The sequence below is a fragment of the Salvelinus sp. IW2-2015 genome, linkage group LG20 (genome assembly GCF_002910315.2).
Source record: "Salvelinus sp. IW2-2015 linkage group LG20, ASM291031v2, whole genome shotgun sequence".
In the NCBI taxonomy this organism is placed as follows: domain Eukaryota; kingdom Metazoa; phylum Chordata; class Actinopteri; order Salmoniformes; family Salmonidae; genus Salvelinus; species Salvelinus sp. IW2-2015.
Genome location: NC_036860.1, coordinates 78,342,924 through 78,366,471, shown reverse-complemented (window position 1 = coordinate 78,366,471; position 23,548 = coordinate 78,342,924). Strand labels below are relative to the sequence as shown.

Here is a 23,548-nt window from a genome sequence, read left to right as displayed (position 1 = left end):
ATTGAGTTTTGCCCTCAACAGCCTCAATTTGTTGTGTCATGGCCCATGTTGACTCCTGTGCCTCCCACACATGTTACGTTTTTATTTAACTAGGCAAGTCCGTTAAGAGCAAATTCTTATTTACAATGACGGCATACCAAAAGGCCTGTGGGAACGGGCTGCGATTAAAAATATAAAAGAGAAATATAGGACAGAACACATCACGACGAGAGACACTACATCAAAAAAGACCCAAGACAACATACCATGGCAGCAACACATGACAACAGCATGGTAGCAACACATAGTAAGAGTGTCCATGATTGAGTCTTTGAATGAAGAGATGGAAATAAAACGGTCCAGTTTGAGTGTTTGTTGCAGCTCGTTCCAGTCGCTAGCTGCAGCCAACTGAAAAGACAACCAACCCAGGAATGTTTCTGCTTGTGGCAACTTTTGCACAATGTCACTGGCGGAATSGGTGTTGTATGTGGAGGATGAGGGCTGCAGTAGATACCTCGGATAGGGGGCCGTGAGGCCTAAGAGGGTTTTATAAATATGCGACGGGTATACATAGATGACCCGTTTACAGAGTATAGAGTGTCCTATAAGAAGCATTGGTGGCAAATCTGATGGCCGAATGGTAAAGAACATCTAGCCGCTCGAGAGCACCCTTAACTGCCGATCTATAAATTACGTCTCCGTAATCCAGCTTGGGTAGGATGGTCATCTGAATCAGGGTTAGTTTGGCAGCTGGGGTGAAAGAGGAGCGATTACGATAGAGGAAACCAAGTCTAGATTTAACCTACATACACCTGCAGCGTTGATATGTGCTGAGAGAAGGACAGTGCACCATCTAGCCATACTCCCAAGTACTTGTATGAGGTGACTACTTCAAGCTCTAAACCCTCAGAGGTAGTAATCACACAGGTGGGGAGAGGGGCATTCTTCTTACCAAACTACATGACCTTTGTTTTGGAGATGTTCAGAACAAGGTTAAGGGTAGAGAAAGCTTGTTGGACACTAAGAAAGCTTTGTTGTACAGCATTTAACACAACATCTGGAGAGGGGCCAGCTGAGGATAAAACTGTATCATCTGTATATAAATGGATGAGAGAGCTTCCTACTGGCTGAGCTATGTTGTTGATGTAAATTTAGAATAGCGTGGGGCCTAGGATCAAGCCTTGGGGTACTCCCTTGGTGACAGGCAGTGGCTGAGACAGCAGATGTTCTGACTTTATACACTGCACTCTTTGAGAGAGGTAGTTAGCAAACCAGGCCAAAGACCCCTCAGAGACACCAATAGTCCTTAGCCGGCCCACAAGAATGGAATGGTCTACCGTATCAAAAGCTTTGGCCAAGTCAATAAAAATAGCAGCACAACGTTGCTTAGAATCAAGGGCAATGGTGACATTATTTAGGACCTTTAAGGTTGCGGTTACACACCCATAACCTGAGCGGAAACCAGATTGCATACCAGAGAGAATACTATAAACATCAAGAAAGCCAGTCAGTTGACAGGCTTATCCAACAGTTGGCTGGAAGTCCATTGGGTGGTGGACCATTCTTGATACCCACAGGAAACCGTTGAACATGTAAAACACAGCAGCATTGCAGTTCTTGACACAAACTGGTGCGCCTGGTACCTACTACCATACCTAGCTCTGTACAGCAATTAAGCCTTCCACTCTGACTCATCTCAAAAGTGCTTTCACCTCCACTTTAGCAGGTAATGAGGAGGACCCTGAGGGCCTCGCACTCCATTTAGACGTCCCTCACATCTCCCGCTAGACACATCTCTGCATAATATTCTGCACCCTTTGCAAAAAAATTGATTTTCAGAAGGATTTTCAAGGTCCTTATTTCCTATTTACTTAAAGATGTCCTCCAGTGATTTTTTAACTTTTCCCAAGTATAAAGACAGTAAAGTACACACACTAAAGGGTAAACAAATATGTTTTGATTAAAATAGKTTTTTTTAGACACAACTGCAAACTACATGGAGGAGGGCATTCAAGGAGTTGGTTTGATGGGAAGTCCATTGATCTTCCCCTTGCTCGAGGAACAATTGAAGAGCAGTAGAGAACTTGTGCCACTTGTGCCATGTCAGACTTACCTGGACCACCTATTGAGATGTCCCTTTTGTTAAGTAAATCAGGTGTCCAATGAGGTGAGAATGAGACTGGAGTGCTACTTTAAGTCTTTGGAGCATTGTTCACATAATAGCACATTTCAGTTTTTCAAAACTTTCCCCAATGGAAGCATTTCTCGTCGTTGAGGCCCAAGGAGGGAAACAAATCCGAAAGAATGTGATATGAACATGATGCATCCACTGAAAGAAGTGATACAGTGTCTGGGATGACTGTTAGTGAGAAAGACAGAGAGGCAGAGCAGTATGCCATTGTATCTGGAGGGAGAGTCATGGAGATGGCCTGTGTTATGTAATAATAACCTCCAGAGGCACTGACCCTCACTGCAGTGCAAGCACAGATACGTCCAGTCCCAACACCTACAGCGCTCGTATACATAATATCACTTCTTTCTCCAAATCAGCCAGTAACACTGTAAAATACAAACTAATTACTCCCTGCCTTTCTAATGGAGGTGAGGTCAAACGTTCAGTAATGCCCGTTTCTGGAAGAATCCTCTCCATCGCTCCGAATACCTTATCAAAATATGAAAAAACAGCACATTCTGCCTCTGCTATTATTTTTTTTACCCCTTTTTCTACCCAATTTCGTGCTATCCAATTGGTAAAGTGGCTTCAAATATTCATCCCCTAGCATTTTCCTATTTTGTTGCCTTACAACCTGGAATTAAAATTGATTTTTTTTGTTTGTTTATATCATATTTAACAACATGCCTACCACTTGAAGATCTAAATATTTTATTATATGAAACAAACAAGAAAATAAAGACAAAAAGAACGTTCAACACTATCACCCCCCAAAGTCAATATTTGTAGAGCCACCTTTTGCAGTCAATTACAGCTGCATATCCCTTAGGTATGTCTCTATCAAGCTTGGACATCTAGCCACTGGAATTTTTGCCCACTTCCTTCAAGGCAAAACCTGCCCAGCTCCTTCAGGATGGTTCCTGCTGTTTACTGCTATCTTAAGTATACCACAGAATTTCTCAATTGGATTGAGGTCTGGGCTTTGACTAGTCCATTCCAAACATTTACATGTTTCCCCTTAAAACCACTTCAAGGTGCATTACAGTATGCTTGGTCATTTCCTGCTGAAGGTGAACCTCTGTGCCAAATCTCAATTCTTGGAAGACTGAAACCATAATACCAAGAATGTCCCTGTATTTCGCCTCCATCATTCCTTCAATTCTGACCAGTTTCCCAGTCACTCCGAGAAAAACATCCCTACATGCATGATGGTGCACCACCATGCTTCACTGGGGATGGTTATTCTTGGGTAATGAGAGTGTTGGGTTTGTGCCCAGACATAGCTCGTTTTCCTGATGCCAAAAGCTCAATTTTAGTATCTCTTGACCAGATACTTCTTCCATATGTTGTGGAGTCTTCACATGTCTTTTTGGGCAAACACCAAACGCTGTTTGCTTATTTTTTTCTTTAACCAATGGATTTTTCATGGCCACTCTTCCGTAAAGCCCAACTCTGTGGAGTGTACGACTTAAAGTGTCGTACTGAACAGAACTCCACTCTCGCCTGTGGAGCTTTGCACTCCTTCAGGTATCTTTTGGTCTCTTTTGTGCCTCTCTGATTAATGCCCTCCTTGCCAGTCGGTTGTGAGTTTTGGTGGGCGGCCCTCTCTTCGCAGTTGTTTGTGGTGCCATATATTTACATTTTTTAATAATGATTTAATGTGCTCCGTGGATGTTCAAAGTTCTGACTATTTTTTATAACCCAACCCTGATCTGTACTTCTCCAGAACTTTGTCCCTGACCTGTTTTGAGAGCTCCTTGGTCTTCATGGTGCCGCTTCCTTGGTGGTGCCCCTCAATTAGTGGTGTTGCAGACTCTGGGGCCTTTCAGAACAGTTGTATATATACTGAGATAATGTGACACTTAGATTGCACACAGGTGGACTTTATTGAACTAATTATGTGACTTCTGAAAGTAATTGGTTGCACCAGATCTTATTTAGGGGCTTCTTAGCAAAGGGGGTGAATACATATGCACGCATCACATTTCCGTTTTATATTTTTTCAAATTTTTTGAAACAAGTCATTTTTTTCATTTCACTTCACCAATTTGGACTACTTTGTGTATGTCCATTACATGAAATCCAAATCCAAATCTAGGTTGTAATGCAACAAAATAGGAAAAACACCAAGGGGGATGAATACTTTCACAAGGCACTGTAGTTACAGTCTTGTCTCATCGCTGCAACTCCCGTACGGACTCGGGAGAGGCAAAGTCGGGAGCTGTGTGTCCTCTGAAACACAAACCAACCAAACCACATTGCTTACACAATGCCCATTTAACCAGGAAGCCAGCCACACCAATGTATCAGAAGAAACACCGCACACCTGGTGACCGTGTCAGCGTGCACTGCACCCAGCCCACCACAGGAGTCACTAGTGTGTGAAGGGACAAGGACATCCCTGCCAGCCAAACCCTCCCCTAACCAGGACGACGCTGGGCCAATTGTGTGCCGCCCCATGGGTCTCCCAGTCGCGGCCGGCTGCGACAGAACCTGGACTCAAACTCAGAATCTCTAGCGGTACAGCTAGCACTGTGATGCAGTGCCTTAGACCACTGTGCCACTCAGGAGGCCCTGCCTCTGCTCTTCTACTGTAATGATGTTTTATTATTTTTTAAACTGGTGTGTTATGTAGGTTTGTCTCAGATAACCTGGTATGTAATTGTTGTGCCAGTCAGAGCAGTAAGGTTGTTTGTTGTTGTCCTGGGCTGGACTGGGCTGGGGCTTTGGGCCTGGAGCAGTGGAACCTCCAGTCCAGTACAGTGGGACCGGGCCCCAGGCCTGAGGCAGCAGCTGTTAGTAATGGGACTGGAGCCATCTAGCCAGGGAGCATGCTGGGACAGGAGAGAGGAGGGCCAAGCCTTGTGTTGAGTGTGTGTGTTTGTGCACGCTCGTGTGCCTGTGTGAGGGGTGTCCTGGCCTGGGCCTGGCAGATAGGCTGGCAGAGAGTCAGTGTTGTCCTGCAGGGTGAGGGAACTGACTGCGGCACTATGGCAGGGGTGAGCCAGGAGAACAGACCATCATGGAGGACCTCACACTCAGGATCAGGTCCCATGGAAAGGATGGGGTCAGGAGTCTGTCTGTCTGAAGGAGCCCTGACTCCCCCGTCCCTCATCCAGCAAGGTAATAGAGGACGATACAGTACTATATTTCAACATGCTGAAACATGAACTGTTGAAGACAGTTGAAGAATAAAAACATGGAAGCTCATTAGTAGATGGCGGATCACAAATCATACACCTATATATGTGAAGGTATGTGTGGTTGCAAAATGTCATATTGATTAACTTCTGTTTTCAGTCTCTGTTGGTGCAGTCGAGCCGTCGTGCCACGGAGAAGATCGACCTCAAGTTCATCGACACCACCTCCAAGTTTGGCAAAGGCCGCTTCCAGTGGAGGAAAAGAACGAGTTCATTGTGCATTTTAGTCTAATGTCTCTTTACTTTCAACATTTAGAGACAGTGTCCCTTATGGGACCAAAAGGACTGACTGGGGACTTTGACAAGCTTAGTGGCAAACGCAATGTGGGACATGATAGAGACTATTTCACTGCTGCTATTTGATCAATGTTGTATTATTATCTTTAAGATATTCACAATCGAATAATAGTGACAGGGGGTACCTTGTAAGCCCAGTTTTGACAAAAGGGCAATATTTGATGATAGCCTTCAGACATTTAGAGACAGCTGTTAATGAGAATACCTAAGGCCTTAGCCTGAGCTTGCCAGAATAGACTGCAGCTCCAATGCACCCCTGCACTGTGGCATCAGTATTCCAAAGCCCGTTCCATGGACACAAGCTTTCCTTTCTTCCCCAAGCTTATAGGAGCAGGAGTGCTTTCCTCCCTGCACAAAGTACTGCCCTCTCACCACCAGAGTGCAGTGTGGGTAGGATATCATGGCCCATTCCTCCACTGCCTTTTTAAAATCCCTGTCATGCTGTCTAGTGTTCTACTGTTCTTTTATGAGGAACCTGCTTCTTTTCTACTACTGTTTCTTTATAGGAACCTGTTTCTTTCTACTACTGTTTCTTTATCAGGAACCTGTTTCTTTTCTACTACTTGTTTCTTCATGAGGAAGCTGTTTCTTTTCTACTACTGTTTCTTATTGAGGAACCTGTTTCTTTTCTACTACTGTTCTTTATGAGGAACCTGTTTCTTTCTACCACTGTTTCTTTATGAGAACCTGCTTCTTTTCTACTAACTCTTTCTTTATCAGGAACCTGTTTCTTTTCTACTACTGTTTCTTATCAGGAACCTGTTTCTTTTCACTACTGTTCTCATGAGGAACCTGTTTCTTTTCTACTACTGTTTCTTTATGAGGAACCTGTTTCTTTTCTACTACTGTTTCTTCATGAGGAACCTGTTTCTTTTCTACTACTGTTTCTTTATCAGGAACCTGTTCTTTTCTACTACTGTTTCTTTAGAGGAACCTGCTTCTTTTCTACTACTGTTTCTTTATCAGGAACCTGTTTATTTTCTACTACTGTTTCTTATGAGAACCTGTTTCTCTTTCTAATCCTACTGTTTTCTTTATGAGGAACCTGTTTCTTTTCTACTTACTGTTTCTTTATGAGAACCTGTTTTCTCTCATGAGGAACCTGTTTCTTTTCTACTACTGTTTTCTTTAAGGACCTGTTTCTTTTCTACTACTGTTCTTCATGAGGAACCTGTTTTCTTTTCTACTACTGGTTTCTTTATGATAGAACCTGTTTCACTTTTCTACTACTGTCTTCATGAGAACCTGTTTCTTTTCTACTACTGTTTCTTTATGAGGAACCTGTTTCTTTTCTACTACTGTTTCAAACGCTTTTGTGAAAGTACAGATTGCGCATTTAACTATTGTTTCTTCCCTCTGTTTTGAGTATAGCGGTTGTTGTGACGATGTAGTGATTTTTGAATTTGTCATTTTGAACTCAGTGTTTATTTGTCTTCGTGACATGTCCTGTAGAGAAGCCATGCCTAGCTATCTGTAGCCTCTCACCTCTCCCTGACCCAAAAATAACCTAGGTGAGCGCAGTCAGCAACTCTCTGGTCAGCATAAACAAGAGGCGCTCTCTCTCTCTCACGCACACGCACACGCACACGCACACACACACACACACGCACACACTCACACAGTCTTGTACAGCTAACCTTGTGGTGTCACTCTTCAGCTGAACAGTTTCCAGCCATGCTCAACCGAGCCTTGCGGTGGCCTTTTCGTTGGGGATACGAGGCGATTCTTCAGGTGACGTGCCTGACGGTCCCATGGGGTGCTCTGTCCCAGAACACTGGCTGCTAAAGTCAGATAAAGGTCATTGTTGATTTGATGCGAGGTTATGTAACCTTGGAGACTGCTGTACTTAGACACAAAGACAGCCCAGAGAAGAGGATGGTCTCTTAGTATTCCCAGCCAGAAGGGGACAGTATGTTCCTCCGGCCTCATCTCCCCCCCACACACACTTCTCTGATCACACAGCACTGCAGAGACACACCAGGCACTTTGATCACAACACCGGGAGAGAGAGAAAAGGGAATGGAGGGATAGAGGGAGAGGTACACAGAGAAAGGGAGACGCTCAGAGTGAGAGGCTAATTTCTTGCATGCTAAAATGCAGATATTGACACACAGTAAGAGAGTCGAGAAACAGCGAAAGGGAGGGTAGAGAGAGAGAACCACACACACAATTAGAGTGTGAGAAATCTCTCCCTCCTCTGGCTCCATTTCAGATATGACACTTTGTAACCTTCAGCGACAGAGCATGGTAAACCCAGCCTATGATGCGAGCCGTGTTGCCGGAGCCTTGCTCTCCTCTCACTGCGGTGGGCGAGGAGAGTTAACCCTCCATGACGTCACCACGGAATGTCCAACTCTGTCAGGCTGCCAAGAAAGGACTTGACTCTTCAAGGGCACATCTAGCCACTCCAGACTCTAACTCTCCACTGTCAGGATGGGAGACGGGGATAGAGGGATGAAGAGAGGATGGCTGTTGAAGCCACAGAGAATCCAGTGGTAAGGAGCTCATTAGGAGTGTGGCCCACAAATGCATCTTCCCCCGCAGTGAGCTGGGACTCTCGTATGGACGGAAACCACCGCCACACTGTCAATTAGATTTCAGTGATGTCAACAGCACTTCCCTCCTTTCATCACATATCCTGCAATCTAAGACAGAGAGAGAGCGATAAATAGAGGGATGGATGAAGAGGGAAGGAGAGATAGAGGGAGAGAGATGTTCTGCATTCATGAGAGCAAGCAAAAACAACAGAAGATGGAGAGAACATAGAGAGACAGACAGAGAGAGAGCGGGAGGAAGAGGAAAGAGATGAGAAAGTAGAGGAGAGGGGGCATATAAGCGGGAAGTGGCATGGTGATAGCAAGAGTCAATGGGGGAAGACGGGTGGGAGAATGGAGGAGATAGTATGTGAGTGTGTAAGTCACAGAGGGATAGAGAACGAGAGATTGTGCAGAAGAGGCAAATTAAGGACAAGCATGTCAGCCAGACAAGATGGAGGAAGTGAGAGAGGGAGGGACAGAGACAGAGATGAAAGAGAGAGGGAGAACGTCCATTCCCAAAACATAAAAAACTGACGTGTGTGTATGTGTACGGCTAGTAGGACTCGATGTGGCTTCATGGTAATGTCAGTATCTCCTCTCCTCCACTTAGGATTTAATGTAATCCAGCCTTGTAAAATGGCTGCTCCTTATGAATTCTGAATAAAAATGCCTATACTGTACATAAAAAGCCGTATTCATTCAGAGTGCTTCGTGGACACATTCTTAGACAAATTTATGGAGAGAAGCTTTTGTCAGTGAACTCAGATAATACAGTGAATCAAGATCTCAGCACTTTGTCTAATAGAAACAGTTTGGGGTCTTTTTCTTTTCCCCATGAACCTGCTGGCCGTTTAATTTGAATRGAGTTGKARCCCAAATAGATTGCAGATGGCTCATTGCTCCCACACTGCACAGAGACCATAATAGGATCCCTTGAAGTTATCAGCAAAGTTAGTGCTAGTAGTAAAATACAAAAAAATAAAATAAATTGGGCAGGGACTCTGCTGTCCTAGCATCAGGGGAAACTGGTTCCACCATTGGAGTAATGGGACAGAGAAGGGCTTTGACTGGCCTGTGCAGGAGCTGATCTCATACTCTTCATTGGCTCTCCTGGAGACCCATTTCATGAGCCATGCTGGATAGAGAGACCACCATATTACTCCCTCTTCATGAGCCATGCTGAACAGAGGAGACCACTATATTACTCCCTCTTCATGAGCCATGCTGGACAGAGAGACCACTATATTACTCCTTCTTCATGAGCCATGCTGGACAGAGAGACCACTATATTACTCCCTCTTCATGAGCCATGCTGAACAGAGAGACCACTATATTACTCCCTCTTCATGAGCCATGCTGAACAGAGACCACTATATTACTCCCTCTTCATGAGCCATGCTGGACAGAGAGACCACTATATTATCCTCTTCATGAGCCATGCTGGATAGAGAGACCACTATATTACTCCCTCTTCATGAGCCATGCTGAACAGAGACCACTATATTACTCCCTCTTCATGAGCCATGCTGGACAAGAGACCACTATATTACTCCCTCTTCATGAGCCATGCTGAACAGAGACCACTATATTACTCCCTCTTCATGAGCCATGCTGGACAGAGAGACCACTATATTACTCCCTCTTCATGAGCCATGCTGGACAGAGACCACTATATTACTCCCTCTTCATGAGCCATGCCTGAACAGAGAGACCACTATATTACTCCCTCTTCATGAGCCATGCTGGACAGAGACCACTATATTACTCCCTCTTCATGAGCCATGCTGGACAGAGACCACTATATTACTCCCTCTTCATGAGCCATGCTGACAGAGAGACCACTATATTACTCCCTCTTCATGAGCCATGCTGACAGAGAGACCACTATATTACTCCCTCTTCATGAGCCATGCTGGACAGAGACCACTATATTACTCCCTCTTCATGAGCCATGCTGAACAGAGAGACCACTATATTACTCCCTCTTCATGAGCCATGCTGAACAGAGAGACCACTATATTACTCCCTCTTAATAACAAATACACAAACACAGCAGTGTTGCCACAGCCTCAGACCCTTGGTTCCACTCAGAGGGCTGCTATTACGTGTCTGCCTCACACACTCACGTGTGCTCGCATAAACACACACACGTTCATGCTTGCCACACACACCACACACACACACTCACCTTATTGCAGAGAAAAACGGGTGCATCAGGTCCTGAAAGGGATGCTTTTAGGGCGGTCGTGTAGAAAGGTGTCGTATATAATTTCTACATGGATAGCTCCAGCTACAGAGTACTGGTTTTTATTGCAAACCTGTGTTCCCTTTTCAGGAATGTCATGTCCTAGAAAGACACACGCGGTGATGTGTCTTATGTGCTGTTTTATCTTTACAATCATGGTTTCTCCCATCTGTAGCCTAAAGACAGAACATGCATGTTAACACAAGTGTACGTACATGGTAGAGAGACACACAGAGAGACAGTGTGAGAGTGTATCAGACACATAGAACAAGGGTGTTAAGTGTAAGGATACAGTAGGTTAGAGACACACAGAGAGACAGTGTGAGTGTATCAGACACATAGAACAAGGGTGTTAAGTGTAAGGATACAGTAGGTTAGAGACACACAGAGAGACAGTGTGAGAGTGTATCAGACACATAGAACAAGTGTGTTAAGTGTAAGGATACAGTAGGTTAGAGACACACAGAGAGACAGTGTGAGAGTGTATCAGACACATAGAACAAGGGTGTTAAGTGTAAGGATAAAGTAGGTTAGAGACACACAGAGAGACAGTGTGAGAGTGTATCAGACACATAGAACAAGGGTGTTAAGTGTAAGGATACAGTAGGTTAGAGACACANAGTAGGTTAGAGACACACAGAGAGACAGTGTGAGAGTGTATCAGACACATAGAACAAGGGTGTTAAGTGTAAGGATACAGTAGGTTAGAGACACAGTGAAACAGGCTGATTTGTTCTCATAGGATTGGTATTTTATTCATCAGGACTTGATGCATCCAAGTAAAGGATCATTCGGTTTTGGCACCTTTAAAGATTTCATTTTCAATTTGAGCAACACATTGAAAATCAAAAGAAACAAAGAAATGACTAAGGCTGTGTGAATTTGAAAAATAAAATACATACATATATATATATATATAAAGAATTAAACCAAACCATTTAAAAAAATCTGTTTTTGTTCAATGTAGATTGTTTCGTTTCTTTCACAAAAGCATAAGATAAAATGAAGTAAATAAAAAAACATAAGAGAAAAAATACTCATGAAACATTACTGGTTTAAACGTTCGCGTCATCACTTTTTTCCCCTTCTAATTATCATTATCCTTTAAAACTTAAGTTTCTCAAGAGCAGATTTGCTGTAATTTTATAGCATGCATTTAATTTCAGAAAATTTGATTCACTTAGCTTCTCTTGTACTATTTCATATTTATCTTGTTGCTTGCCTTTTACGCAAGTATTTATTTTTGTATTTGGCGTCCTCTTCTTTTCCTCCCCCTCTCCTCCTTCCTTTTTCTTCGAGAAGTCGTGTTTGGAGTCTTTTTTTCTTGGTGTGAACTTTGACCCCATTGTTGTTGTTGGTGGTTTCTCTTGAGGGGTTCAACACTCCCATGACGACCCCCCCAAAAAGAAAGCGAACAGGGACTCAGAAAAAGGCGAGAAGGTTCTATTAAAATAATCTCTATTTTTCTACTGTTGACTGTCTGCGTCTGTCTCTCGTCATGTTTCAGCAGCTCTGTCGTGTAGTGTACCTACAGTACTTTCTCTCTGGCTCTGTCATCCTTCCAGCAGATCCTAAAAGAGTCTTTTCTYGTGTTACCAACAGCACTTAGTTTAGGTTACATGTTTGTTTTTTTGCTTCAGTAAAGTCTGTATCTCTTGATTATTAACTTAATCATTTATTTATAAAAGTTATACACATATAGTACCTTTGTTAGAGTTTACAGACTGGGCTAATTCTTACTGAAYCCCAAGCTGCAAAAATTCACAGTTTTAATGCAGAAAATAAATAAATGAATAAATATGACAACAAATCAGAGGCATATGGCAGGTGGTATGATGGGAAAGTACAGCAGCTTGTTGCACCACCAAAACTGTGGAGTCAAACTGTCRAAACCAAAAGGTTATGAAATCAYGAATCRAATTTAAATCATAACCCTCCCTTTCAGTGTCCCACCCTCATCACCCATCCCCACCCATAAAAATGACTCAGTCTCTAAGGACAATCTGCCCCATTCTCCCAGTACWACCATTTACTCCAAAGGAAGTCAACAAACCCCTTTAGACTCTCTCAACAATGGTAGATGGGAAAATCATGCAGTTGAATGAAATAAAATCATCAATCTCTATAAACATGGAAACTCATCCTGGCCTATGGTATATTAGAGACCTGCGTGGGGGCCTCCCTGTCTCCGCTCCCCCTGGCTCTGCTCTCAGGGCTCCCTCATACGGGTGTGGTGCGGCGGTTGGCTGTGTTGGTGGTGGCTGAGTCTTTTTCCTTCTGAATACAGTTGTGGACCTGCAGGAAGGTATGGTCCCTCTCCGAGTTGTAGGTGGCGGTCGGCGTGCCCCCGGCCTTCAGGGTGTCCCGGGGCAGCGTGTACATGGAGATCTCTGTAGAGGGCAGCGCGCTGAAGGCCTTGAGGCCCACAGGCGAGGTGTCGCGGGAGTGCGAGGGGTCTGTGGACCGGGAGGAGGAGCGCGAGCGGCGCCGGTAGCGGTAACGGTAGGATGGGATGCGTGTGATGGCCGAGGCCTGGAGGTAGCCGGCAGCCCTGGCCCCTGCCCGGAGCTGCCGATGGCGGTCGATGAACATGTGGGCTGCCAGGACGCCCACCATCTCGGCCATTATGAAGGACAGGGCTCCGAAGTAGAAGGACCAGCCGTAGGAGTAGCTGTTCTTCTTCGAGTCGCTCTTAGAGGGGTCCCCTGCGTTGGCTGATATGTACACGATGATCCCGATGATGTTACTCAGGCCTGAGGGAGGGGGGTGGAGGGTTGGGGAGTTGGAGGGGCGAGATGAGAGAACAGAGGAATTATGCAATCAGTTAAGACAGGACATTTACCTTTTCTAGGCATACCACATATGCAGTAGTCCTCCATGAACCTGTTCTACAACTGAGTGCGTCTATCCACCACAGTGAATACGCCATTACCAAGACAAACCTTTTCAGACAAGTACCACGGACTCACCAAAGTATAATGTACATACATACTGTACTTCTCACTGTCAAAAATATGACTGAATACAACCCAGAAATATGACCCAAGCCAGAGCCTCTGCCCTTATAGTGTTTAAGAACATCAGTTGGGACAGCACATAACATGATCATACATCTGATTCACATAGGGATCACAACCTATGATAGGGATAATAATCATATACTCATATACAAAACATTAGGAACACCTGTCCATGACATAGACTGACCAGGTGAATCCAGGTGAAAGATATGATCCCTTATTGATGTCACTTGTTAAATCCACTTCAATCAGTGTAGATGGAGAGGAGTCAGTTTAAAGAAGTCTTTTTAAGCCTTGAGACAGTTGAGACATGGATTGTGTATGTGTGCCATTCAGAGGGTCAACGGGCAAGACAAAATATTGAAGTGCCTTTGAATGGGGTACGGGAGTAGGTGCCAGGCGCACCGGTTTGAGTGTTTCAAGAGCTACAACGTTGCTGGGTTTTTCACACTCAACAGTTTCCTGTGTGTATCAAGAATGGTCCACCACCCAAGGGACATCCAGCCAACTTGACAGAACTGTGGGACTCACTGGAGTCAACATTCCTGTAGGACACTTTCGACATCTTGTAGAGTCCATGCCCCATCAAATTGAGGCTGTTCTGATGTTGAGGTCTAATGTTTTGTTACTCAGTGTATATACATCTACTTTGACTGTAGCGTTTAGTCACGGAGAGAGAGAAGTGTGTGACACAGTAGAGCTGGGATGATGGATCATTGGGAAAGTATGTCAGGGACACCATATTTNGACTGTAGCGTTTAGTCACGGAGAGAGAGAAGTGTGTGACACAGTAGAGCTGGGATGATGGATCATTGGGAAAGTATGTCAGGGACACCATATTTTTAGAGTTGAATCCCAATGGGTAGCTTCTAGTCCAGCACACAGATCAGGAGAAAATAAGTGGATAAAGAGGGAAGAATGGAGTGCGTGACTTGTGGCTGCTGCTGAGTGGAGGCTGAGAGCTGACTGAGGAGTTGCAGTACTGGGGATGACCAGCAGAGAGAGAGAGACTGCTTGTGCACTGCACCTTAGCTGGATTAGTCAACAGTCTCTTCTTTGCTGGACTTACATCCATCTGTACAACTGTTCTATGTAAGTGAACCATAATAACATTGCATGTTAGTGACTAAAAAGTAGTGACTGAAAACATTTGCATTTGTGTACACTTTGTATCAATGAAACCAACTCATTTTAAGCTAGTCTCCCTAATTTAACACCTAATATCCCTCTCCACCATAGTAACTGTTTCTCTCTTTCTTTTTCCCAGTCTTCCTTCCTCTCTTCCTCTACCTACCCTAGATACACACTCCTTCCTCTCTCTCTTCCCCTCTCTTCTCCTCTCTCTCTCTTCCTCTTTCTCTTCCTCTCTCTCTTCCCCTCTTTCTTCCCCTCTATCTCTTCTCTTCTTCTTCCTCTCTAGACTCACTGCAGACACAAAGAAGATCCCTGCACTGAGGATGATGTTGTGGCGTGACTTGTAGAACTCGCTGGCAGCTATACACAGGCCTCCCATGAAGAGCAGGATGACACTGAGGATGGGGAAGATGCTGGAAGCTCGCACCGCACCTGAGAACAGATAGAGACAGGAGAGGAGGAAAATAAAAGAGAGAGAGGGGGGGGGGGGGGGGCATGGGGGGTTATATAGGGTAGAGAAGAAGAGAGAGATGGGATAAATAAAATGGTAAATATAGAGAGAGAGATAGGAGAGGAAGAATAAGAGCAGGGAAAAGTGAAAAATGAGGAGAGAGAAGAGAGAATGTAAATTAGACTACCAACATAGCTCCCTATCTGAGCCACATCATAATAAACACTCCATCAGCGCTGTGAAAGTCTTGATCAACACCAGCAGTGAGTGTATCCCTCAGTGAGCCTCTGTTACCCAACTTTATGTAATCACGCCACCTGACTACACACAAAACAACACTCAGTTAGCACCACACAGCTCCCCAGATTGGAGCGTTGCATTACGCCATGTCATGTAGTGCAAATGACAATAACTCCACCAGAGCTCAGGGGCTAGCCTGTGGGGTGATGGGGGCAAAGCTCTTCAACAAGCTCACGTCCTTGGCTGATACTGGTACGGATGACAGAGCAAGAATGAAGGGTTGAGGTACTGATGACAGAGCTAGAACTGAAGGTTGAGTACTATGACAGAGCTAGAATGAGGGTTGAGGTACGGATGACAGAGCTGAATGAAGGGTTGAGGTCTGTGACAGAGTAGAACTGAGGGTGAGGTACTGATGAAGAGCTAGAATGAAGGGTTGAGGTACGGATACAGAGCTAGAACAGAAGGGTTGAGTACTGATGACAGAGCTAGACTGAAGGGTTGAGGTAGATGACAGAGCTAGAACGAAGGGTTGAGGTATTGATGACAGAGCTAGAACTGAAGGGTTGAGGTACGGATGACAGAGCTAGAACTGAAGGGTGAGGTACTGATGACAGAGCTAGAATGAAGAGTTGAGTACTGATGACAGAGCTAGAACTGAAGGTTGAGGTACTGATGACAGAGCTAGAACTGAAGGGTTGAGGTACTGAGGAGCATTAGGGTTGAGGATGGAACCCACAGGTAGAGACTTGAATGTCGTGCTGAGGTCTATAGAGCATAGAGGAAATACTTCAACCTCCTCAGGTCACCCTTGCCCATCCTTCCTTCCTTCTTCCTTATGCCTCCCTCCTCTCTCACTCCCCCATCCCCCCTCTCCTCATATTCTCTCTCTCCTGTTTAACATGCACACTTAAACTTTCATCAGGCTGGTTACATTTTTTCCACCACTTTTTCACTACTTCACCTTGCCTCTCCGCGCGGCTGCCACCTCAGCACTTTCCCCAGCTTCTCCCCAAAATGCTGACGCCGTCGCCAGGGCTGGGTGGCTGTCCGCTGAACTCTGCCGCCTGCACCTCCGCAGGGACCCGGGGCTCCTGGCGGCCCAACTGCCTTCCCTGCCTACCTGCTGCCCGCCTCCGTCCCTTCCCCTCTCATCCTTCCTCCATGCCCTAACGCGCCACATCACACATCACACAGCCTAAAATCCCCTCCATGCACGGTAGGGGAGAGGAGAGCCACGGTGAGCCCACAGGCACCCTGGGAGATGGCAGTAGCAGCAGCAGGCCGACAGCTGAGGAGGACTGGGCCAAGTGGTGGCTACGGCTGGCTGGGTCACCATCACTCACTCACCCTCCACTGGGCCCATAACAGTAACTACAGTAAGACTGGAGACAGGAGAGACTGAGAAGGCCCTGTAGGGTACTGAGGATGGATGTTCATCAAGACTGTATTGTTACTGTATGTGGTTGTGGAGTTATCTATTACTAGTAGGAAGTGTAATTTGTGTTTTATGCCATTATTATTTGAAGTGCTGTATCTCTTTCTTCATCTCTCTCTCTCTGTCTCTCTCTCTCTCTCTCCCTCTCTTACCCTCTCCCGCTCTCTCTCTCCCTTTCCCCTTCTTTCTCTCTCTCCATCCCTTAATCCTCCCTCTCACTGTCCTTGGAGTAGAGGGAGTAGTGGGGTGTAGAGTTACAGGTGGCGTGGTGATTAAATATGAAGTTGTCCTGGGAGTTGACCCTGCTCTTTTGTCCCCCTTCTCACACCTCCCCCTCCTCCCTCCATCCCTCCAATCCGGCTCACGTGAACCCTGGAGATATTAAAATGGCCAGTCACTCTACATTACCTGGGAGAGGGCAGAGGGGCTCTTTCTCATCCATCAGCTTCATTTGCACCGACAAAAGAGGGATAAAGGGCCAGACAAATTGTATTGATTGTGGACAGAGAGAGTTTTTAATACTGCAGCTCTCAAGGTGAAGGAAACCTCAGAGAGAGAGAGTGAGAGTGAGAGAGAGAGAGAGAAAGAGAGAGAAAGAGAGAGAGAGCGAGAGAGAGCGAGAGAGAGAGAGAGAGAGAGAGAGAGAGAGAGAGAGAGAGAAGAGCCAGCTCAGTGGTTGCTGGGTAAGTTTGCAACATTGCGTAAAAAATGTGCACATTAGGCTGAGTTGAATAATTTAGCTCTTTGGTATGTTCATCATTTGGGCCTTGTTAAAAAACGAATGTCATTCTTTATTAAATGCATTGCTACATTTAATGTGCTTTGAGTCAAAGATTTAAGAATCACTTACTGGACTGAGAAGCAGCTGGACTCCCAGGCAGAACTCCCTAGGTTATGACCGCAGGGGGAAATCTTGAAAGCAACTATAGTATAGACTTTCGATGGGGAGCTTTTCAAGGGCAAGAGAATGGTATCAGTCAGCCCAGAGTGCCTATGTATTCTCTTTATATTACCCACCATGCTTAGCAGCGCACTCCTAAGTGCACTGACCTTCACAGTAACCTCCCAGCATGCTGTGCCTTCCCTCAGTTCAGGATGCCGTTTGCTGCGCCAAGTGCCCCTGGGTTTGGCTAAGCACGCTCTACCTCCGAAATGAAGAAAGGCTGGGTTCCCTGCAGATTTCTTACGCCAGAACTCACTCTATTTTACTATAATGTTGAATATGTCGGTGAAGTGTTCGCTTAGTGGATGTATGAAATTCAGACAGGCGTTTTTATGAGGGCTCCTGTTCCTTCGTTCCAGTGAGGGMATGAGTGAGGGCTGGAGATGGAAATTCTCAGAGGGAGACGGAGAGATAACTATGCCCCAAGGCAGTGAGTGCTGCTACCTCCACCCAGTGAAAAATACCTCAGTGTTGCCAAATATAGGAAGTTTCACATCTTCCTTGGTTCTTTTAAGCGTCTGTCAGGGGTTTGGCTCCAGCCTGGAGGGGTGTGTTTTAACATGGCAGATAACCTGCGGGACGCTGGACAGACAGACAGTGTTCTCCAGCTGAGTAAAGGATTGATTATCACAGTAAGTGAAGGTTCCTCTCCACAGTCATGCCAGTGTGATGTGTGGCTAACAGTGGGCTTTAGTGAACAGTAGTAAGATTTGTGTGAGTGAGAGTAGATGGATTTCAGATTGAGAAACTGCAGTTGTGTTTGAACAGCTCAATTCAGAGCATCACTTCTGATAAGCTTTCCCTAAACTTTCAGGTGTAATGAAACACATACAGTACACTCACTGTAACAGCTCAACATAATCTATGAACCAACAACACACCGTATGCAGACTAAGTGTCCTGTGATTAGTTATCCTACTGTGGCAGGTACAGTAATATCCCATTATCTGAGTAGGACATTATTCTGACTTTGGGCTGCTGGGAGGTGGACTATGGACCCTGTCCTGGGAGGTGGCTGTGGGGACTCTCTTGTGTCTCAGACAGCTGGAAAACAATGACCCTGTCTAAATGAAAGCATTGACCTCTCTGCTGATAGCCAGAGACAGCGGCGACCTCGGTCGCGTCTTGTGTTTCCGAAGTCCCTCTCGGCGACGCGGCACATGAAAGGCGGAGTGCTAATCGAGAATGCGCTCTGGAGCCCTGTGATTATCAGCCAGGTCACCGTTTTGATTTGGGTCGAGGTCACTATCACAAAGAGCCTCGCCAGGGCCCACTTCTGTCTGTGTGGGTCGCCTGRGACCTATTTGGGGAGAGGCATCTCTGCCTCCTCACCTCGTCCCCTCCCTGTGTTCTCGCTAAGCCCAAAGCGTTACCAGACAGGCTGGTTATTAAAGTAGTGACACACAGCAGCCCTATGCTATCCTGTCCTTTATCAGCTCCACTACCACATACCCTCCATCCTGCCTCATTAGACAGACAGAAAGCAGTCCTGCCTGGGATGGATGTGTCCCTGTCCCTGTCCCTGCCTGTCATTGCTCCTATTAGGATGGGAAAGGCGTAGTGATGACTAATAGTGGCTTGCTGGAGCTGCCCTGCCCCGCCTGTCTGTGAGTGCCAGTGTGCGTGCCAGTGTGCGTGCCAGTGTGCGTGCCAGTGTGCGTGCCAGTGTGCGTGCCAGTGTGCGTGCCAGTGTGCGTGCCAGTGTGAGTGCCAGTGTGCGTGCCAGTGTGCGTGCCAGTGTGCGTGCCAGTGTGCGTGCCAGGCTGCCCGCAGAGATACAGAGCTGGTGTGCGCTGTATTGATTGGCACAACTACAGTTTAGGCTGGCACCTGGGCAGCTGCAGTGGCACTCCTGAACACTGACGGACCCTGTTCTTACACACTACTTCACGCAGACTATTGTACACATATGTAACACATCAGTGTCTTTACAGTATCTAACCACCTCTCCACACATGCTGATCACCTCATAATGAAGTAAAAGGGGAGAGTGTGCTGATCACCTCATAATGAAGTAGTAGGGGAGAGTNAGGTGAGACTGAATGTCGTGCTGAGGTCTATAGAGCATAGAGGAAATACTTCAACCTCCTCAGGTCACCCTTGCCCATCCTTCCTTCCTTCTTCCTTATGCCTCCCTCCTCTCTCACTCCCCCATCCCCCCTCTCCTCATATTCTCTCTCTCCTGTTTAACATGCACACTTAAACTTTCATCAGGCTGGTTACATTTTTTCCACCACTTTTTCACTACTTCACCTTGCCTCTCCGTGCGGCTGCCACCTCAGCACTTTCCCCAGCTTCTCCCCAAAATGCTGACGCCGTCGCCAGGGCTGGGTGGCTGTGCGCTGAACTCTGCCGCCTGCACCTCCGCGGGGACCCGGGGCTCCTGGCGGCCCAACTGCCTTCCCTGCCTACCTGCTGCCCGCCTCCCTCCCTTCCCCTCTCATTCTTCCCCCATGCCCTAACGCGCCACATCACACAGCCTCCAATCCCCTCCATGCACGGTAGGGGAGAGGAGAGCCACGGTGAGCCCACAGGCACCCTGGGAGATGGCAGTAGCAGCAGCAGACTGACAGCTGAGGAGGACTGGGCCAAGTGGTGGCCACGGCTGGCTGGGTCACCATCACTCACTCACCCTCCACTGGGCCCACAACAGTAACTACAGTAAGACTGGAGACAGGAGAGACTGAGGAGGCCCTGTAGGGTACTGAGGATGGATGTCCATCAAGACTGTATTGATACTGTATGTGGTTGTGGAGTTATGTATTACTAGTAGGAAGTGTAATTTGTGTTTTATGCCATTATTATTTGAAGTGCTGTATGTATTTCTTAATCTCTCGCGCTGTCTCTCTTTCTCTCTCTCTCTCTCTCTCTCCTTCTCTTACCCTCTCCCGCTCTCTCTCTCCCTTTCCCCTTCTTTCTCTCTCTCCATCCCTTCATCCTCCTCCTCTCCCTGTCCTTGGAGCAGAGGGAGTAGTGGGGTGTAGAGTTACAGGTGGCGTGGTGATTAAATATGAAGTTGTCCTGGGAGTTGACCCTGCTCTTTTGTCCCCCTTCTCACACCTCCCCCTCCTCCCTCCATCCCTCCAATCCGGCTCACGTGAACCCTGGAGATATTAAAATGGCCAGTCAYTCTACATTACCTGGGAGAGGGCAGAGGGGCTCTTTCTCATCCATCAGCTTCATTTGCACCGACAAAAGAGGGATAAAGGGCCAGACAAATTGTATTGATTGTGGACAGAGAGAGTTTTTAATACTGCAGCTCTCAAGGTGAAGGAAACCTCAGAGAGAGAGAGTGAGAGTGAGAGAGAGAGAGAGAAAGAGAGAGAAAGAGAGAGAGAGCGAGAGAGAGCGAGAGAGAGAGAGAGAGAGAGAGAGAGAGAGAGAGAGAGAGAAGAGCCAGCTCAGTGGTTGCTGGGTAAGTTTGCAACATTGCGTAAAAAATGTGCACATTAGGCTGAGTTGAATAATTTAGCTCTTTGGTATGTTCATCATTTGGGCCTTGTTAAAAAACGAATGTCATTCTTTATTAAATGCATTGCTACATTTAATGTGCTTTGAGTCAAAGATTTAAGAATCACTTACTGGACTGAGAAGCAGCTGGACTCCCAGGCAGAACTCCCTAGGTTATGACCGCAGGGGGAAATCTTGAAAGCAACTATAGTATAGACTTTCGATGGGGAGCTTTTCAAGGGCAAGAGAATGGTATCAGTCAGCCCAGAGTGCCTATGTATTCTCTTTATATTACCCACCATGCTTAGCAGCGCACTCCTAAGTGCACTGACCTTCACAGTAACCTCCCAGCATGCTGTGCCTTCCCTCAGTTCAGGATGCCGTTTGCTGCGCCAAGTGCCCCTGGGTTTGGCTAAGCACGCTCTACCTCCGAAATGAAGAAAGGCTGGGTTCCCTGCAGATTTCTTACGCCAGAACTCACTCTATTTTACTATAATGTTGAATATGTCGGTGAAGTGTTCGCTTAGTGGATGTATGAAATTCAGACAGGCGTTTTTATGAGGGCTCCTGTTCCTTCGTTCCAGTGAGGGMATGAGTGAGGGCTGGAGATGGAAATTCTCAGAGGGAGACGGAGAGATAACTATGCCCCAAGGCAGTGAGTGCTGCTACCTCCACCCAGTGAAAAATACCTCAGTGTTGCCAAATATAGGAAGTTTCACATCTTCCTTGGTTCTTTTAAGCGTCTGTCAGGGGTTTGGCTCCAGCCTGGAGGGGTGTGTTTTAACATGGCAGATAACCTGCGGGACGCTGGACAGACAGACAGTGTTCTCCAGCTGAGTAAAGGATTGATTATCACAGTAAGTGAAGGTTCCTCTCCACAGTCATGCCAGTGTGATGTGTGGCTAACAGTGGGCTTTAGTGAACAGTAGTAAGATTTGTGTGAGTGAGAGTAGATGGATTTCAGATTGAGAAACTGCAGTTGTGTTTGAACAGCTCAATTCAGAGCATCACTTCTGATAAGCTTTCCCTAAACTTTCAGGTGTAATGAAACACATACAGTACACTCACTGTAACAGCTCAACATAATCTATGAACCAACAACACACCGTATGCAGACTAAGTGTCCTGTGATTAGTTATCCTACTGGACCCTGTCCTGGGAGGTGGCTGTGACCTGTTCCCTGGGAGGTGGCTGTGGACCCTGTCCTGGGAGTGGCTGTGGATGGGGAACTCTCTATGCTTGTCTCAGAAAAATCTATCAAGCTGGAAAACAATGACCCTGTCTAAATGAAAGCGTTGACCTCTCTGCTGATAGCCAGAGACAGCGGGCGGACCTCGGTCGCGGTCTTGTGTTTCCGAAGTCCCTCGGCGACCGCGCACATGAAGCGCGGAGGTGCTAATTCGACGAATGCGCTCTGGAGCCTGTGATTATCACCAGGTCACCGTTTTGATTTTGGGTCGAGGTCACTATCACAAAAGAGCGCTCGCCAGGGCCCACTTCTGTCTGTGTGGGTCCGCTGAGACCTGATTTGGGGGAGAGGCATCTTTGCCTCCTCACCTCGTCCCTCCCTGTGTTTCTCAGCTAAGCCCAAAGCGTTACCAAAGACCGTGCTGGTTATTAAAGTAGTGACACACAGCAGCCCTATGCTATCCTGTCCTTTATTCAGCTCCACTACCACATCCCTCCATCCTGCCTCATTAGACAGACAGAAAGCAGTCCTGCCTGGGATGGATGTCCCTGTCCCTGCCTGTCATTGCTCCTATTACAGATGGAAGGCCGTAGTGGATGACTGATAGTGGTTTGAGCTGCCCCGCTTTGCCGCCTGTTGTGAGTGCAGTGTGCGTGCCAGGCTGCCCGCAAGATATACAGAGCTGGTGTGCGCTGTTATTGATGGCCCAACACAGTTTAGGCTGGCACCCTGGGCACGGCAAGTGGCAACTCCTGAACTCTGACGCACCTGTTCTTACACCACACTTCACGCAGCACTATTGTAACACTATGTAACCCATCAGTGTCTAACAGTATCTAACCACCTCTCCGACTACTGCTGATCACATCATAATGAAGTAGTAGGGAGAGGGGGTAAAGGTGAGGGCAGAGTGGGGTAAGGTGAGGGGAGAGTGGGTAAGGTGAGGGGAGAGTGGGGTAAAGGTGAGAGAGTTAGAATGAAAAAGATGTAAATGAAAGATTACATTAGAGTGAGAGTGGGTAGTCGATGAATTGGTAATACATGTTTGAAAAACAAAGCTTGTCCAAAAAACTGGTCTCTGGCACAACTTCTCCGGGTACGGGGTAAATTTAGCTGCGGAACAGGATAAGTTAAGCCCCTACAAATGTCTGTACTGAATGAAATATTACCACTACCTTTTTAAAATCATGTCTATCTTCATTTTCCAACACAATTCAACACAATCACAATCCTTTTTTTGTATTTTAAGCAT

At 46.3% G+C, this 23,548-nt stretch overlaps 1 protein-coding gene and 1 long non-coding RNA gene across 2 annotated transcripts in view; one reads left to right on the top strand and one right to left on the bottom strand.

Annotated features, from left to right (window-relative positions):
- Positions 1–12,186: 12,186 nt before the first annotated feature.
- cacng2a (calcium channel, voltage-dependent, gamma subunit 2a) overlaps positions 12,187–23,548 on the bottom strand; it is a 112,644-nt gene continuing 101,282 nt past the window's right edge. Inside the window, exons 3-5 of the mRNA XM_070449679.1 lie at positions 14,878–15,017; position 14,746; positions 12,187–13,184 (exon numbers count right to left, since the gene is read on the bottom strand). Coding sequence (XP_070305780.1) covers positions 12,652–13,184; position 14,746; positions 14,878–15,017 — 674 coding nt within the window. The 3' untranslated portion in view covers positions 12,187–12,651. The remainder of the gene's footprint in view (positions 13,185–14,745; positions 14,747–14,877; positions 15,018–23,548) is intronic.
- Positions 15,375–17,359, top strand: LOC139029518 (uncharacterized). The gene is made up of 3 exons (XR_011481855.1): positions 15,375–15,588; positions 15,807–15,875; positions 15,940–17,359. It is a non-coding gene; the product is annotated as an uncharacterized lncRNA (long non-coding RNA).